The 18,553-nt window shown below is 36.4% G+C and overlaps 1 protein-coding gene across 1 annotated transcript; it reads left to right on the top strand.

Annotated features, from left to right (window-relative positions):
- Positions 1–11,234: 11,234 nt before the first annotated feature.
- Positions 11,235–18,320, top strand: LOC139121619 (RIIa domain-containing protein 1-like). The gene is made up of 3 exons (XM_070686668.1): positions 11,235–11,387; positions 13,516–13,592; positions 14,801–18,320. Exons 1-3 carry the CDS (start codon positions 11,274–11,276, stop codon positions 14,943–14,945), a joined length of 336 nt encoding a protein of 111 aa, XP_070542769.1. The 5' UTR covers positions 11,235–11,273; the 3' UTR covers positions 14,946–18,320.
- Positions 18,321–18,553: the final 233 nt, after the last annotated feature.

The raw sequence follows: 18,553 nt of genomic DNA, 5'->3' as shown, positions 1-18,553 counted from the left end.
AAACCACGTTGACACAACTTTTGGTTGCAAAGCAAAAATGCAAGTTTTGAAACTTCTGAAAATAATATGGCCGGCATCGTTAAAAGTTAATCTTGGGTAAAACAAGTTCCTAATTGGCCAGATCGTGATGACATCACCATATCTTTTAAATATCAGAGGTACGAAGCCACTATTGTCAGTTTGGAGTCCAGCAACTTCTATATTTGCTGTTTGAGTGAAGAAAAATTTCACTCGAACTTGTAGCTGCGGGTAAGTTCATGGCTAACAATATATTAAAATATGTTCAATTTATGCTTCGCTGAATGCCACCACACATTGATCAACATAGGATTAAACCAGGGATTAAATCGAGCGACTGTTAGAGAAAGCTGCGTCTGTTTAGGTGGTCATTGTCCGAATGTTTCCTAACTACCACAACGTTCAACTATAAAGTTAGCGATATATTTCTGGTGCGCGCATAAAATTCGATATAAAGGATTAAAGGGGGGGGGGGGTTTCTACTGACAAAAATATTGTCGGTATTGATGGGAGTAGTTGACTACCATTTGCAGTATCATTGTGGCCGTTTACCTTCCCAGGTTACATTATGTTGTAGGCAGTCAGAGTACATGCACAATAGTAAACATAACTATAGGGTAGTGCCGTGTATAAATATGCCGTCACACCAATCATCATGTACAGATCATTAGGGTTCAGAATGAAGTTATTGATGTTGACGGCGAGAAATCAATGGGGTGAGGGTAAAATAGGAAGTCAGTATTAAGGTAGAAGTCACTTCGGGAACAAATAGTTGGATTCCCAATTTCTTCCAAAAACATTTCAAGCTTATATAAGCTCATTTGCCGACTCTTGGTGTAAATACAATATTTGGTGTCTTATTTTTGTGAAAATTAAAAATTATTTTTACCTTTGGACTTAACACAGGGATGATGGCCATTTTGAATTTCAATTATCGACAAATAGTTTAATTTGTTGTTTTGGTACCAAAAATTGCAGGATGATCCTGATTTTTATTCTTAATTTCGAAAGAGAATGGTTGAAAATTTCCTCGAGGAACGTGTGAGCGTTTCTGTCATTTCAATGCGCGTACTACCTTAATGAGACAAGGTAGAGAAAAGACAAGACAAGAGAGTTTTCTTAACAATGAAACAGCTATTTCATATACTTTAGAGAAGTCTGAAGACTCGCCGATATATTTCGTTCACTACATTATTATAATTATTATTATTAAAAATTGTTTAAAATGCACCACACGTACGTCTCAGTGCATTGTACATTGCTGGATAAAATAATTTAAAAAGTACAACCACACAAGAAAATTAAAACAGAAAATTACACATAACACTGAGTAAAAAGATGGGTTTTCAAATTGCGCTTAAAACTATCTACACTTCTGGCAGTCTTAATTTCAAATGGCAAATCATTCCATAGTAAGGGTGCACATACTGAAAACGCTCTCTGTCCATATGTCTTGTTAAAATTGCCACGGGGCCGGGTTAAACATAATTTGTCACGTGATCGCAGGTCTCTAGCTGGTACATATAAATCTAGTAAATCTCTCAGATAAATAGGTGCATTTCCATGGATAATTTTGAATGTTAGCAACAAAATTTTAAATCTGATGCGAGCCTCTACCGGTAACCAATGTAAATCTTTGAGTACGGGTGTGACATGATCGAATTTGCGCGTACGAGAAACTAACCTCGCCGCAGCATTCTGCAGACACTGTAGTCGTGCAAGTTGTCCTCTAGGGATACCAAACAAAAGACTGTTACAATAGTCTAAGTGGGACGTCACAAATGCATGGACTAGTTTGCTCACGTGTTGACACACGTGGGCATATGTCGCAGCGATGTCTGTCTGTCTGTGTGTCTGTGTGTCTGTCCGTCTGTCTGTCTGTGTACTCAATATCTCAAAAACAGCTCATCAGATCAGAATCAAATCTGGTACATAGATTCAGTTTGCAAATGGCAAGAACTGATTAGTTTTTGGTGGGTATGGCTTGCTTACTTTTTGCTCATTTGCATAATTAATGATTTTAGAAAAAACTGATATATTGAGAAAGACAGCACACAATTTGATGAGATTCGCTACAAATGTTGATCACACCAAGATATATCAGCTTTGAAAGATATTAAGGGGTGACGTGAAAGATAATTACTAATTTGCATGTTTAATGAAATTTCCTAATTAGGAGTATATATCTGAATATACTCGATCAAAATTGACGAAACGTGGTATGCATATTGAAGATACTATGCTTTAACTTTATTGAAAGTCATTAAGCATTTTTACTTCATGCAAATCCTAATTTGCATATTTTATGAATTTTTGAAATTAAGGATATGTATTTGAAGTTACATGACCAAAATTGATGAAACTTGCCATGTACATTAAAGATACTATGATAGAACATTATTAAATGTCATTCAGCATTTTTACATCAGCCAATTCCTAATTTGCATATTTTATGAACTTTCCTAATTAGGGGTATTTATTTGAATTTACGAGACCAAAGTTGATGAAACTGGCTATGTACATTAAAGAACATTATTGAAAATCATTAAGCATTTGAACTTTAGCCAATTCCTTATTTGCATATTTAATGAACTTTCATAATCAGGGATATTTATCTGTATTGACTGAACAAAAGTTGACAAAACTTGCTATGTACATTAAAGATGCTATGATACGACATTATTGAAAGTTAAGCATTTTTACTTCATCCAGCTCCTAATTTGCATATTTAATGAATTTTTGAAAATAGGGATATATATTTGAATTTACATGACCAGAATTGACGAAACTTGCTATGTACATTAAAGATACTATTATGTAAGCTAACATTATTGAAAGGCATTAAGCATTTTTGCTTCAGCCAATTCCTAATGTGTGTATTTAATTAACGTTCCTAATTAGGGATATATTCTTGGATTTATTTGATCAAAGTTGGCATAACATGCTATGACATTGATGATTATACCAGGTTATACCAATATTGGAAGTCATTTCGCACTTAAGTTTTCATGTCAGCTAATTAATAGTTTGCATATGTAATGAGCTTTCAAAGTTTGGAATATATAGTTTGAAGGACTTGACCAAAGGCAATTACACTTGCTATATAAGTGATGATACAATTAGATCTGTCAAGGAGTTTACGAATTTTAGCTATTCTGTGCAAAGAGAAGAAACCATTTCTGCACAACGTATTGATATGGTCAGACATGCTACCATCCCGACTTAAAATAATGCCAAGATTTCTGACTGAAACTGAAGGGATCATGTCGCATTGACCAATTCTCAGACTGTCTAGCTTTGTCACATCAGATTTTGGACTTGATGAGAAGTGAATAACTTCAGTTTTGTTGTCATTTAGTGCAAGCATGTTAGATTTCATCCAGCTGCGGACGTCTTCGACACACAGTTCAATGTTATTCCGGATATCGTCAGGTCTATTGCAGATGACATAAATTTGCGTATCGTCCGCGTATATCATGCAATCAATCCCATGGTGTACGAAGATGTCTTCCAGAGGTGCAGTGTAAATTGTAAACAAGAGAGGGCCGAGAACAGATCCTTGCGGAACACCGTATTTCATGCGGGAAAATGGGAATGATGCAGATCCAACCTTGACGCATTGCTGGCGATCAACGAGGTACGAGCGAAACCAAGATAGACATTTGCCTGTTATACCGAAACGAAATTGTAGTCTCTCAAGCATAATTTCATGATCAATTGTGTCGAACGCCGCTGAATAACTTCAGTTTTGTTGTCATTTAGTGCAAGCATGTTAGATTTCATCCAATACATATGATAAGGATACAGCTATAAAGTTAAGTAAGATATTCACGAATAAATTTTTAGTCTTTTTAATTTTGTGACGAACTTGAGAGAACAAGGGAATAAGATTCTATTTTATTTGTCCTGTTGTCCTTGTATACCAGTCGGTGCCATGCTGCGATAACCTTGTCCAATTACATGTGCTAATTTTCATCTCAATCGTCTTCTAAGACTTCTTCAGTCTTACGAAGTCTGTTCATTAATTCCCCCTCCATTTCCCTTTCTTCAATTTCCTCCTCCGACGTGTCACTGTCAATTTAATGAAATAATGGAGTGTTTTCTGTGTAAGAAGACGGTCAACCGCGTATACCTATGAGTGCAGGGAAAAGCTGTAGAAGATTGCACCGACGACAAAATTTATTAGCAAACAAAGTAGCAGCAGCGAAAAACACATGTCTTGTCGAAAGTGTACAGAACCCCCTATGTACCAGGTTTTGAAATGGTTTCACAATTCAAATGTAATTCCTAGAGAATCAGAAATCAACCTTATTGGGAAAAATGTGTATGATATTACAAATGAACTTAAGCTTCCAAGACAAGAAATTAACCTTTTTAAGCTAGCAATTCTCTAGTGCTTAAGAAGCTCAGAACCCCCATTAATTATATAGTTTCGGAAAGCCTAGATATAGGGGAACATTTTGGTTACCATATTGTCACCATTGTTTACATATTAGCTATCATGTGATAGGTAATTTGCAAAATCGGTTTTCCCTATGTTTTGTTTCAATGCTTCGAGATGTGTGGCTGAAATTTGTGTGAGTGCAAGCTGTCCTAAGGATCTTCCAAAAAGTGTCTCAGAATATTTAAAATCTTCTTAAACAATTTTTATGCCAGAAAAACTTCCAGAGCGGTGAATTTAATCGTAGTTGATTTCTTTAAAATTGTGCTAAAAAAAACTAAGCAAGATATAAAAAATCTGAGACACATTTTGGAAGAGCATTGTGACAGCTTGCATTCCAACAACTTTGAGTCAAATAATTTTAAGTATTTAGACAAAACATAGGGAAAACTGATTTTTGAAAGGTTATGTAAATTACCTGTCACGTGATAGTGATGTAAGCAATGGTGACACTGTGGTAACCAAATGTTCCCCTATATAGGCTTTCAGAAAGTGTATAATTTACGGGGGTTCTGAGCTTATTAACTACCAGAGCATTGTTAGATTAAAAAGGTCAATTTCTTGTCTTTGAACCTTAAAGGGACAAAAAGTCGGCCATTTTTCATGAATTTTGTTTGATACGAGATACTATTTATATTGTTTGACATGTTGAAAGATACTGGATGAATGGGTGACCGTGCATATATTCGACCCCTGTTTTAAGCAAATTAAATGAAACCATCCCGAAAATAAATTAATGGTCATGACCATTAATTAATTTTCGCAATGATTTCGTCTTTCGTCTCTAAACCCGGGGAGTATCCATAAATTTTGGATTGCAAATGTAAATTTACCTATCGAGACGGTTTTCAAAAACGAATTCAATGTAAGATACAATCTTCTTAAAGAGATGCACTTAAAAGTTGACATACTGCATGCTTTTGAGAGAATTAATAATTAATGTAAAGAGTAGATTTGTTGTACTATGATATGGGGTTTCCCCCGTCAGTCGGGATGATATTTTACAATGCATGAAAGATAAAAAAACACATGTCTTGTCAACAGACCACTCGACATTTCAATTATCGCGTGCCTTTTTGTTTGAGCAGTATTTGTCTCAATCTATTAATTAAATATATACTGACAGAACTTTGTGATTGTCTCTGCTTATAAACACTGTATGTACTCACATAATCTCATTAATAACTTCTTCTCGCATGCCCGGGACTTCGTTCCTAGTTTGATCGTAAACCTTCTCCATACCGTCTCGCGTTCTCCGCAAACCTTCAAAGTCGCTGATAAGCAAACTTAGACTTGGTTCAAGTCTGTGATTTGTGAATGTTTTAGTGGAGTGAACGCAATGATTTGTATTTTGCTTTCATGTGAAACGCGCGCGTGAGTGGACGCGATGAGTAGGGTGAACGCGATGAGTGGAGTGAACGCTATACAGCGGAGTTTCACCCGGAATCCGGCAGATTCTAACTCACTACTGCGCAGACTCAAACTTGACGCATTCAATCGCTGCGAAAACCTGGCGTGAGCTGCCAAATTCCGGATAGGTTTGTACGAAATAGGAGTAACACAAGAGAAAATATTATAAATGATTTTATTTTTTTAAAATTCATCGACTTGAACCAAGTCTAAAGCAAACTCAGGGTTAAAGCCAAACTGAAAAGTAACGTCATTCTGGTCTTTCCCATCATCATCAGCAGTGTACCAAACCAACAGCTCTATCAAAGATCTTTGAACAAACAAATCTATTCAGAGACATAGAAAAGCAAGGCACACATTAGGACGGGCCTTCAATCGCCTCACCAAACTGTTAATTGCAATTAAGAGACAAGGTAGTGCTGCAAAGTAGGCATGCTTCCTCCAACATTGAGACAGAAAACCAAAAAACATACAACTTTAAATCATTTATTGAGACACACATATAGTGTATCTTTCTTTTTGGCAAATCATTTCTTCTGAAGCAATGTGACGTACAGAATTCGACAATGAAAGGTTGATAAAAGAGGCCATAATGCAAACCTTCTCGATAAAATCCCCTTTAACTGTACGTTTTCCTAAACACAAGAGATAAGGCCACCATCATGGCGTACTACTGAATTCACGACACGATTGGAACTAATTTGGGATAATTGGATTTTCATATTTTGCAAATTTTTCAAAAGTGGTAGTTGCCATATAGCTGAATGTTGCAATATCGCACATTACTCATAAAAACAAGTGTGTAATGTAAAAAAAAAGCAGATGAGATAACATTTGTAGATTAAATCGACATTACTTCACTATCTAATTATCCCAAATTAGTTCCAATCGTGTTTTTGGGGACTGCTAAGTTTCTGCGGCCGGTGGCGGTGGATTCATAGGGAGTGTCACCCTGTTTTTGACTTTCGTGATGGGATGGTCACCATGTTTTTGACATGCTCAGTAGGGGAGGGTCAGTGTGTTTTTGAATTACAACACGGGGTCTTGCTTGCCTAAAATACATCGTACCAACCACGAATTTCATCATTCAGTTGCATTTTTCGACGTGCCCTAAGACTAATCTGACACCGAAATATGCATATATATATATATATATATTATATATATATATATATATATATATATATATATATATATATATATATATATATATATATATATATATGTATATGTATATATATATATACATATTACATAAGGGATGCTGGAGAATTGATTTTACAATTTCATCTCTACAACGTTGTTTCGTGAGTCGCGAAACTCACTCATCAGGAGACTAGACTGGATTAATATATATATATATATATATATATATATATATATATATATATATATATATATATATATATATATATATATATATATATATATATATATATATATATATATATATATATATATATATATATATATATATATATATATATATATATATATATATATATATATATATATATATATATATATATATATATATATATATATATATATATATATATATGTATATTTCGGCACGCCCTTCGGGAGCGTATCTTTAATTTATAAGACCCATATATCAGAGATACATGATTGTGTGCATATTGGAAGTTTTCTGTGCAAATCACCATACCAGCCACAAATTTCATCATTCAGTCACAGTTTTCGACGTGCCCTTCGCTCACATAACTTAAATATATCAGGGATATACATCAGAGACATTTGGATGTTTGCAAATTGAAAGTCTGTTTTGTCAAAGTGTACTGATCTTTAGTTTTACCTTTGTCGCGGGTAGGGGTCATCCCGTTTTCGAAAGTTGGAATGGGGCGGTCAGCCAGTTTTGGACGTCGACAAAAAATACAAAAAATAATCTACCACCTTCAGGCTGAAAAAAAACTGACAACTAACTTAGAATTTTGTAGTTTCCTAAGAGAGCGAATTACCTCAGAATAATGAAGCCAATGGTATGACCAGGCTACCGATACCAAGCTTTGAATAGTAACTTGCATTTCGCCATTAGAATACATTAAGGTAGAACGCGCCTCGGGGACAGATATTCGGCCTCTCAAACTTTTACAATTCTTTTCTGATATACCACTTGTACGTGGGGGTTCACTTTAAAGCACTTGGTGTTAGAAAGCTTAACACCGGCTCAGTTTTATGTAATTCGAAAATTTTATTTTTCTCCATAGAGTTAACACAGGGATGGCAGCCATTTTGAATTTTAAATATCGGTAAATCTTGGGCTATTTGTTTCTCTAGTACCAAAATTTGCATGGGGTGTCCCCTAATTTTTATTCTTGATTTTGAAAGAGACTGGTTGAAAGATTCCTTTAGGGACATTTGAGCAAAAGTTTAAGTCTTTCACTTTCGAGGTGCATACTACCTTAAAGGGCCAGTAGGTTTTTTCGCTATTTTGTTTTGTTTGTCAATTAGGCTACAAATTGTTGTTTAACTTCATAAGCATATTACAACACCGATTCTTCAGTCAGAGCATTGGACTTCTACACGTGTAGAATAGTGTTTAAATTTGAATTCTAGTCAGGGTCAGAATTCACTTTTGGACAATAACAACCAGCAGTCAACCCATGTACTGGTCGGCAGAGTTGACATGCCGCGGACACTGTTGATCTAAACTTGCTTTTGGGAATAAAACAAGAAACTGTAGATGACTTTATAAACAAAAATAGAGAAAGAATTATCACAAGGCACTGCTATCCTCTAAAATCTGTTCTTTATGTCCGAGACCAAAAAAAATCCGCTCTTGGGCGGGGAGCTAGGACTAGTCTGACAACAACAACGGCAACAACAACAACAACAACAACAACGTACAACAACAAAACATCAAGATTCTTCTCAATTTACAACCCCCCACACCTAAAAAAACCGACTTCATTTCTATCTTTGTTAAGCGCAATGATTTCAAAAGTCGCTCACCGATCTTTATGACCACTTGTAGCCTTTGGGAGGTATACACCCTGAGTATCAAGATTTGCTCTTGACACCCGGCTGGATACTAGGCTTCTATGAGTTTCACAAACACCAACGCATTGAAATACTGCTTTCTAAAAGGTAAGCGAATAATTCAAGCGGGTCGTTCGGACAATATCACATATCAGGGGAAATTCAATACCTGTCATTATAAATGCATCAAGAGAGGAAAACAGCGGTTGGTTATTCATACAAAAGTGTTTCCATCGAATCAGAATGGCGTCCAATGGAAATAAAGAATAAGTCTTTTCTTCAAGGGAAGATATTGTGTTTCGGTACGATGTCCTCGGGGACAGAAATTCGGACTCTCAAGCGTTTAACAGTAGTAATTTGACCGACATACCAATTGCTGGTAGCCTCATTTTGAAGTCTGTGGAGTAAATAATGTTTTCACTGGCTTAGGTTTGTGAAACTCGGGCATTTTATTTTCCCCTCAGCGACAGGTATTTCGGCTATTTTTAATTTCAGATATGGAAAAAGGGGTAATTTGTTTCTCTAGTACAAATTTGGTATAATGCAAGGTGAGCCCCGATTTTTACTGGATTTTGAAGGAGAGTTGTTGAAAGTTTGCTAGAGGAAAGTTTGAGCAAAAGTTTAAGTCTTTGATTTTGAAGGCAGAAATCACCTCATTACACTTTGAACTTCATTAATTAGATTGTCATAAATATCATCGGTGCTCTTTTACTCTGTTTCACCCCTCTATGCTTCGCCGAACTTCCAATTCCACCAACGGCCCGAAATCGCTCACAGAAACAGGCTACTTTATAGGGCTCAGTAGTAGACAGTGGCTCTGCAAATTTGATGACTTCCCCAAGGCTTTGAGGTCAAATTTTCCCTAATAGTCGTATCGTTGCATTTTATGTCATCGTAATGTCGCCTTTGGAGACTTGATGTACGTTGAGATAAACTCACTGAGAAAATACCATCCTCTGAGTATTTCGATGCTGGTCGTGCTTGGCCTTCAGCTGTGACGAAACTTACACAGGACAGAGTACACTTCCTTATGGAATATTTATGCATGCGTTCATGATAGATCCGCTTCCAAAAATAGACAGTTGTGTCATTAACTACTATGCAGGTTGATACTTCCTAAAACTAAAAAGAACGCAATGTAAACAGGGGCAGCCAGCCGGCTCATTTCGAGAAATCGTTAAAACAAATGTTTTCAGTGTTTTTATGTACATGAAGAATTTTTGGAAATATGAAATTTTTGAGTGGAAAGTGAGAGCCAGCGCTGTTCGCAACCGCCCTAGCCTCTCATAGTGATTTGAAAAGCTTTCCCTCCTCCCACTAAATTTCTCCCCCTCTCCCCTCCCCAAAACTGTCGAGTGTCCCTATCCCACGACAGAAGAGCGCCAAGTTCCTTCTGTAACTTACAAAAGTTTTCCACCGCCCTCTCATCAACACATCCTCGCCACCGATAAAGTGCCATCTTTCAGGTTCGTTCGGACTTCACTTTACTCTGAACGAAAAAATATTCGTTCACGATAAGCTTTGACTGGCAACGTATTTTCTATGAGTGCAGTTTCTGTTAGCTCAGACAAGATGGTTAAGTGTCCGTTTATCGGTTTTCAAGAAGATATCGCCACAAGAGAAAATCACTCATATATGACATTTATTTTAGTACTTGTGGCCTCCGGCCAAAACGTACAAAAACAGCATCAAAATGCAGAACAATAAGTCGCTATTTGTAAAAAAATATATTATACCTACTAGCAAGTGTCGACAATGTGTGTAAAAAGAATAAAGCTATAAGCTTACTATTAGATTTAAACAATCTTCTGTCAACTTTGTTGCATACTACCGAGTTTTCTCAGAGTGTTCTCATTTTTAGATGACAAAAGTATACATAACTTATACGTAAGAGGTGGATTATAATAATAGTTTGCAATATGTTTGGTCCTTAGATGTTTGTATTTGGGGCAAACTAGTAGTAGAAAACGGTATTCATCCTCAACAAGAATCAAGTCACACAACTCCAACGTCCAGTGTGTGAGCAGCAGTCTGAAGTTTAAAAGTGCAATTTGAAACACCTGTTTTCCTATACAATTCAAGTATGGCTCAAGTAAAACCCTTTTTTAAAAGTGGCATAAGGGGGCCTTAAGAGAAAATGACACCGTCAGTTTTAAGTTTAAAGTTGTCCGTTGAAAATAAAGCACAACAATTTTCTCCTACTGACATAATAGAGATGGTCTCTTTCCTACCCCCTGATAGAATAAAATAAATGTCCTCCCGCCTCCTAACAACTTGTGGACATCTTTTTAGACGGACAGCTTCATTGGATACCCCTTTGCTTCTGCTACCGTGAATACGAGTCGGAATCCGACTTCGGCTATTTCCGGAAATGTTCGGGTAGCGACGGTCACTTCCGGTCGTCATGTCAACAACAAGCAAAATGGCGATGCCAAACCACGATCCTCCTCACGGAATGGAAGCGTACGATATAGGCGCTTTAAGTCAAGAACAACAGGAAAAGCTTAATCAATTTAAAGTGAGTATAACATTCTTTCTTTTCTGTAAGTTTCATAGGCATTGCTTCGATATCTGTGTAAGGAGCGTCGTTAACATTTCGCATTGACAACGTAAACAATTTCCACTGTACTCACACAGTGTATCTGCTATGACAGCAGAAGGGATCCTCACATTAATCGTCATTAAATATTTTTCTAATGTCATGTCGTTCGAGGGAGTGTGTCGCTCGCTTTAGCCTTATCTCTTAGGTTGAGGTGTATAGACATTCGAACCCTTTATCCCTGTGTAAACGAAATGAAAGAATGACGGTAATATGATATTAATACCTACATTATATAGTGCATAATCACATCGCTTCGGTTTTGTACTGCGCCCATAGTACATACCTAGGCTCAAAGGTTCAACCTGTCCAATCGAAACGGTTAATAATAATACTTTGTCCGGGTCGTGGAGGTATTTATCTTAGTCCAGTGTTCATCTTTGGCTGCATATTACAAATGTAGGTAGAATATGATCAATGACACCGTCGATGTGAATATAGCTATGTGGCGTTGTTTGTTGTACTTGCGAGACTAGCTCTGCGTGGCATGGCTGTGTGTTACCGGCAAGGGAGACCGTATAACGCCTATATATATATATATATATATATATATATATATATATATATATATATATATATATATATATATATATATATATATATATATATATATATATATATATACACATACACACACACACATAGCTATACATTGGCCATACATATAGAATACATGATACATACAACATACATACATACATACATCATACGTACGTATGTGCACACATACATTCGCACAAACATGCATAAACACACACAGTATATATACATACATACTTATACATACACACAGATACATGCATGCATGCATGCATACATACATACATAGAGGATGGACTTGGATAAAGGTCGAAAATTCAAGTACAACCATGGAGGTCTGTGTGACTGTATGCTACTTCCGTGGTACTATTTAGTTGGAAAGACTTCCTCAGGGCTCTTTCCTAAATCTGCCCCCTTTTTTACATAGAATATACTACATACGTAATTAATGCAAACCCTAAAGCAAACCCTTACCCTAATTCTAAACGCTTTCAAGGTTACGTTTGATGTGCTTTCTCAGAGGAAAGTCTAAAGATTTCTATGATTTCAGGTATGAAGGGGCCATAAGAAAGTCTTGCCATTTAAGTGGTCATTATGGGGGGGGGGGGGGGGGGGGGTGTTAGTATTAGACTAGTTTCCCACTACCATCTAACTCAATGACCAAAGATGCTGTTTCTTGACAGTTCTGTCATCAGCCATAATACAATTTCAAAGCTCAGACAAATCATGGAGGTGAAAAATGATGGACAAATAGCGATATGTAAAAATAAATATTTGTCAGCATTTTCCGCATAAACAATGAAAATAAAACCTGCTAGTGTTACCATGGCTACTAAAAGTCACATAAATTCGTATGAATTTATGGCTCAGACTACAAGCTGTACAAGCTGCTACAACAGCTGTGCATACAACAACAAAATTTGTCCGAATTTTTGGCAGCGTTGTCCGAAGTCGCGTGCATGCAGCTATATTTAGTAACAAACCTGAAATCGCAATCAACACTATTGAAGGGACAAAGTCGGCCATTTTTCATAAATTTTGTTTGATAAATGATACTTCTTATATTGTTTGACATGTTGAAAGACACCCAATGAATGGGTGACCATTCATATATACAACCCTGGTTTTAGACAAATTAAACGAAAACCATCGCTAAAATGAATTAATGGTCATGACCATATAAATTCATTTTCGTGATGGTTTCATTTATCGTGTCTAAAACCGGTGTCGAATATATGCATGGTCATCTATTTATTAAGTATCGTTCAACATGTCAAACAATATAAGTAGTATCTTGTATTAAATAAAATTCATGAAAAATGGCCGACTTTGTCCCTTTAAATGTGTATGCCATAATCATTATCTAAGGAAGAAATATACTATAGATATACCACAGATCATATACACTGTGGCTATATTAATTGTGTGACTGATTATATATATCATTTCAGCCCTCATGTCTGAAACACACATTAATTCCAAATGTCTTTCCATGTTTTATAATTAGATTCAGACAAGGATGGCAAATGAGAGATATCTTAGACAGCATCCTGAAGTTGACCTTTTACTGGCAGGGTTCCTAGGGTAAGTCTTCATTATTCCGTGATTGTACTCTATAAGCGTTCATTGTTCGACTATTCATTTCATTTCAATGGAGGCATTGTGTGTTACATGTTATGCGGGTTGTTCGGTAAACAGCTGTAGGGAGCAGCTCTGTAATCAGCCATGTGCCAACTGGTCAGAAATTTGTGGTTCAGTTCTGTCAGGAACAACGGCACAGGGTTAAAGTGGAGTGAATTGTTACGCTTGCTGAGAAAAAGTATGATTCACTGAATGATTTCATCGGACACAGTTGGGAAGAGTCGGATCAGATGCCAGTGAAGTTGATGATGTAGTGTTATAGTCACAATCATTTTCACCTGACCCCTGAAGCTTAGGTTGAGGATGACACTAACTTTACGCTTGTCCACCCGTAACCAAAATAATGTCAATAGATAGCTACTTCATCTTTGTCTTTCCATTTTGTATCAAACTGTTGCGTAAAAGGTTGCCTGACTTAACATATGGGTACAAGTACTTTGATCCAGTTGAAACTTCAACATGCTAGTTTAAGTACTTTGACCCACTCTAAACGTTGTTGTACATGTAGATCACCACAAGGGTGGAAAACAGTGCAAACGATAAACATTTCATCGGAGTTTGAACATGCCTTTCCAAATCTTCCTATCATTTCGGCAATGTATATTTGTTTTACAAAACTTGCACATACTGGCCATTTAAATCTTATCAAACAGTTCTGCTTTAGAGTCAGGGAAAATGTAAGCCAAGGCCAGGAAATGTTACTGCTATATCCAGGTCATTCAATGAATATTTTATGTTTAGAAAAATGTCATCTTCAGTCAAGCATCTACATGTACTGTACAAACAGATTTTACAGGCAATGAATATGCAAAGTAAATGTATTTGAACGATTAAAACATATTTTTTGAAGAATTATGTGCCACATTTTCTGTAATGTCATTTCATTTAAACTGAAAATATGTAAAATCATTTTTTACTTCAAATTGTCACACTTTACTGAGCTAATCTGATAAACTTTGTTTTGCAAATTTTTGACTGACCTTTGTGATGTTGGATGTCTGTTACAGTTTCTAGTGAGAACATGGTGCATATGGCAACATTCATTTAGAAACCAACTTGATAGGGTACCGGGGTACATGTACAAGCAAAATGACAAGTTATTTTAATACAGTGTAACAACCAATGAGCTTGTTCTGTGTTTTCCTTCTCAGTGATATACTTATGAAGAGACCGGAAAACGTTAGAGAATTCGCTGCCCAGTACTTCACAGACGGACAGCTTCCGGAAAAGATAGAGGGACAAGTGCAACATCGAGAGGCTCAGCTCCGAAATGCAAGACTCAATCGGAAGATCTAACGGCGCCCTCAGTTCAAGGGTCATTGTCAAAAAAACTTTTTGATGTGTCGTATCCTGTTTTTTTTAAAGAGGTGATATTTTCTGTGTTTGTATGGTTTATTCCAATGCTGCAAATTACCCTCTTATAAATAAACATATCTATATGTTAAGCTTTTCAAAAGACTTTCGCACAGATCTTCAGTTATTCCACAATAATAAATTCCACATCTCCACTGATTCTGGCAAAGTACAGAGGTCCATTAGATTCCAGGGTTCAAAATATGTTGAAGACAGGTTTGATTTACTTAAAGGATTATCGAAATCTTGTAAATATTTTTAACCCGGTGAATTTAATTTTGTTTTCGATGGTTAGGCTGAACTGATGTGTAACTGTAAGTATGTAAAATGGATAGGGGTGGTTACTTGGTATTTTAAGTTAACCCCTTTTCACTACCATGGTTTGGCCCAAAACCCATTTGATGTCAATGGTGAGCGTGGACTTGTTCACAGGGAATCAGGGTTAACTGGTTAACGGGCCATGTATAATAAACTGTATCAACAAGCATCTTCATCATTGATATATTATGGTCTTTGATAGTTATACATTCTTCAGAATATAGAATGAATCAGACTGGGCAGTTTTCTTGTCACTTAATCATTGCACATATGTGGCATTTCTTTGCAGATGATCAATAATTTTTTAAGGAGACAAACATTAATGATTGCACTCCACTGGACTTGCTCTAGTACTGTAAATTAATAGTACATTATAAAAATCTCTTTTCCAAGGATGGCTCCCATGTTCATGTTGAGAAACCAAGGGCAAAATTTTCAATTTTAGAAATCGAAATGTGAATTCAAAGATTTAGTTTACAAGAAAAAAGTCGAGCAGTGGTTGTTTGACTCTAAAACACTTTACAAAATGGTGGAGTTTTACTGTTTCTTTATAGCTGTCATGCAGTCAGGTTAAATGAGTTGATGATATGTATGCCAATTCAAAGTGGGTTTTTTAATTGGAGAATGGGAAAAAAGATGTTGTTCGTAAGAATTTCAGATTTATCCAGCATTATGGTCCCAGATATTTTCTACACCTGCAAATGTCCTGGCGTTGCCAAAACTATAAAATCAAAGCAATAATGTACCCCCCATCCTGGCCAATAATCGACTCAAGCAAACTCCATAATGTATGATGCTTCGCCTTATGGAGTGCAAAGTCTACTTTTGTAAATTATGGGTGGGGGATGGGGTACATAATTGCTGATGTGTAGATTTCACCATTTTGAAGTGGTCATCCCCCATAAGATATTGCCATTTAAAACCTTTGACCCTTCGAACTTCCGGTTTCTTTGTTCAGCCGATGACAGCAGTATTTCTGTATGCGAATAACTGGTAAAATGGAGTATGACATATTGCTCAATGCCAAATATTTTTGAATGATTAAATTCAACACATGGTATACAGGGAAATGCAAAATTCAAATATTTAACATTCATGAACTACTATCTTAATTCATTTTACAGTGTAGGGTTATACAATCCAAATATGGATTCTATACAGTATTTTGCTCATTATTTGTGTTTATGTCAAAGTCCTTTATAACAAATTGTGACTCGTGAATGAGGAGTTACATGTAGTTTCTACTGTTTATTTGAATGTTGAGCCTATCTTAAATACAGCTCTCTTTGAGGCTCAACACCCCACATGTAGAAAGTTTGACTATATCAAAAAAGTTATGACGACAAGTACACTGTTTGTAAACCATCATAAGAATATTAAGATGCATAGTATTTGTCACCATATCAGAGAATACAGCCATACATGTATATATGATAGTGAACCAGTTGATCAGTGTTGTATTTTGTCTAACAGCTTAGGGTCATCTATGCACTAGTGGTGCCTTTATCTCTCTGGTAAAAATCACCATCTGACTAGAGAAACTTGAACTTTGCCAAAAAATACTGTTACTCAATTTTCACCAGAAATTAGTACTCTCACATAGTATGTTTGCGATTTAAGTGTTTCAAAGCATTTTTAAGAAAAGTCCTGTGACATGTTTAAATTCAAAGATGTCATTTTAGAACACACAGAATCAGTCGCTGTTATGATATTGTTAATAGCAGGTGCCTAGCTGTATTGATTGCATGTATACTGTGTATCTGTCATTTCACAAGTCGGGTTATTTTATCACTATGTATTTTAATCTTCATATAGACTGCTTTCAGTCTAGCAGTTCTTGAAAACGAGCATTACGTCAGTTTAGACATGCACAGCAATGCTGGGGCCTCACAGCCAAGCTATAGACATTGATCTCCTACATACATTCTTTCACATAAAAGAAGACTTTGCTAAATCACCTTGACCAACTGTATGCAAGTACCTCAGCGGCATCAACAGTTCATTGCCATGTCAATGCCTTTGGTTTTACTGCTCTTGCATTGTATCAATTTTTTTTGCATTTTGTCGTGTACAAATTTAAGTTGGTACAATTGAATGGGCCAGCTAGACTCGCACTTCGTGCTCTGTTAAATGAATATGTCAACACCTTGTCCTGTAAATTATACATTCCTTTTTGAAGAGAGAGAGAGACAGAAGTTTGATCTGTGTGGCAATCTCCATGTAGGAATGGATGAAATTCACATTCTCAAATTTCACAATTTTGCAGTTTAAATTTTCAAAGTAGCCATGCCAAGTTGAGCAGTCCTGCTCCTGGATAAAGTTAACTCTATCTAAGTATTCCTGAAAATATTAATATTTTTTCACCAATTTAGATGTTGTACAGCACTCCAATTGTAGGTGTCAAGAAAGGTTGATGAATATTGACCTTGAGGCTAGATTGTCAGATAGACCATTGCCACAGCTGATATGTACTTGACAATGGTAAAATCCTGACTGTAGACCATGACACCATCAGGTGGCACTGTTTAACATCAACTTTTGACATGCACTTACAATAACTGAAGAAAAATCATTTTAGCAAATAACCATACCCAGTGATGGTACACCATTAACTTTTGACAAGTTCACGACATATATTCGCGAGCAACAGCATACATGGAGTGAATTGATCAAAACTGAAGGGTATGCCCCTTGCTGAGTTGGGTTAATATTGCTATAATATCATAACAGTAGGGTGAAACTTGGGCTTGAAATGTCATAAAAGGAATTTTTCTCCAGACGAGAGCTCACGCATGTTCCAACTTTGCTGTATCACAAATAAAGCACCGTAATTTTCACATCTCGACCAATCAGATCACTGTATTTTTTTGCCATCAATATACCTGTATGATATAATCTTCTATATCTGTCTATTTATATCAGAAAGAAAGTTGTCTTGTTAGACCTCCTTGGTCTTCTTCTGGAGGTATTGATATTAAAGATTCTTCAGTGTTCATATGACCTGACTTCTGGCACTGAATTGTGTTTATGTATGGATGGTATTTGTTGTTTGTGGTATGACTCAACAGAATTCAGCATAGCCCCGTCACCCTTGCCCCTGCGATAAATACCCACAGGGCCTTTACACACTTGCCTCTTACCCTGTCCCTAACCCTAACCCCAGCTGATGGGTTGGAATGCCCAGGTGGAAAATTTCGTAGGTGTTGGGGGGGGGGGGGGGGGGGGGCGTAAGA

Source organism: Ptychodera flava, chromosome 21 (genome assembly GCF_041260155.1).
Source record: "Ptychodera flava strain L36383 chromosome 21, AS_Pfla_20210202, whole genome shotgun sequence".
NCBI lineage: Eukaryota > Metazoa > Hemichordata > Enteropneusta > Ptychoderidae > Ptychodera > Ptychodera flava.
Note: the sequence above shows the minus strand (reverse complement) of the source record. Positions and strands in the feature narration are given on the sequence as shown.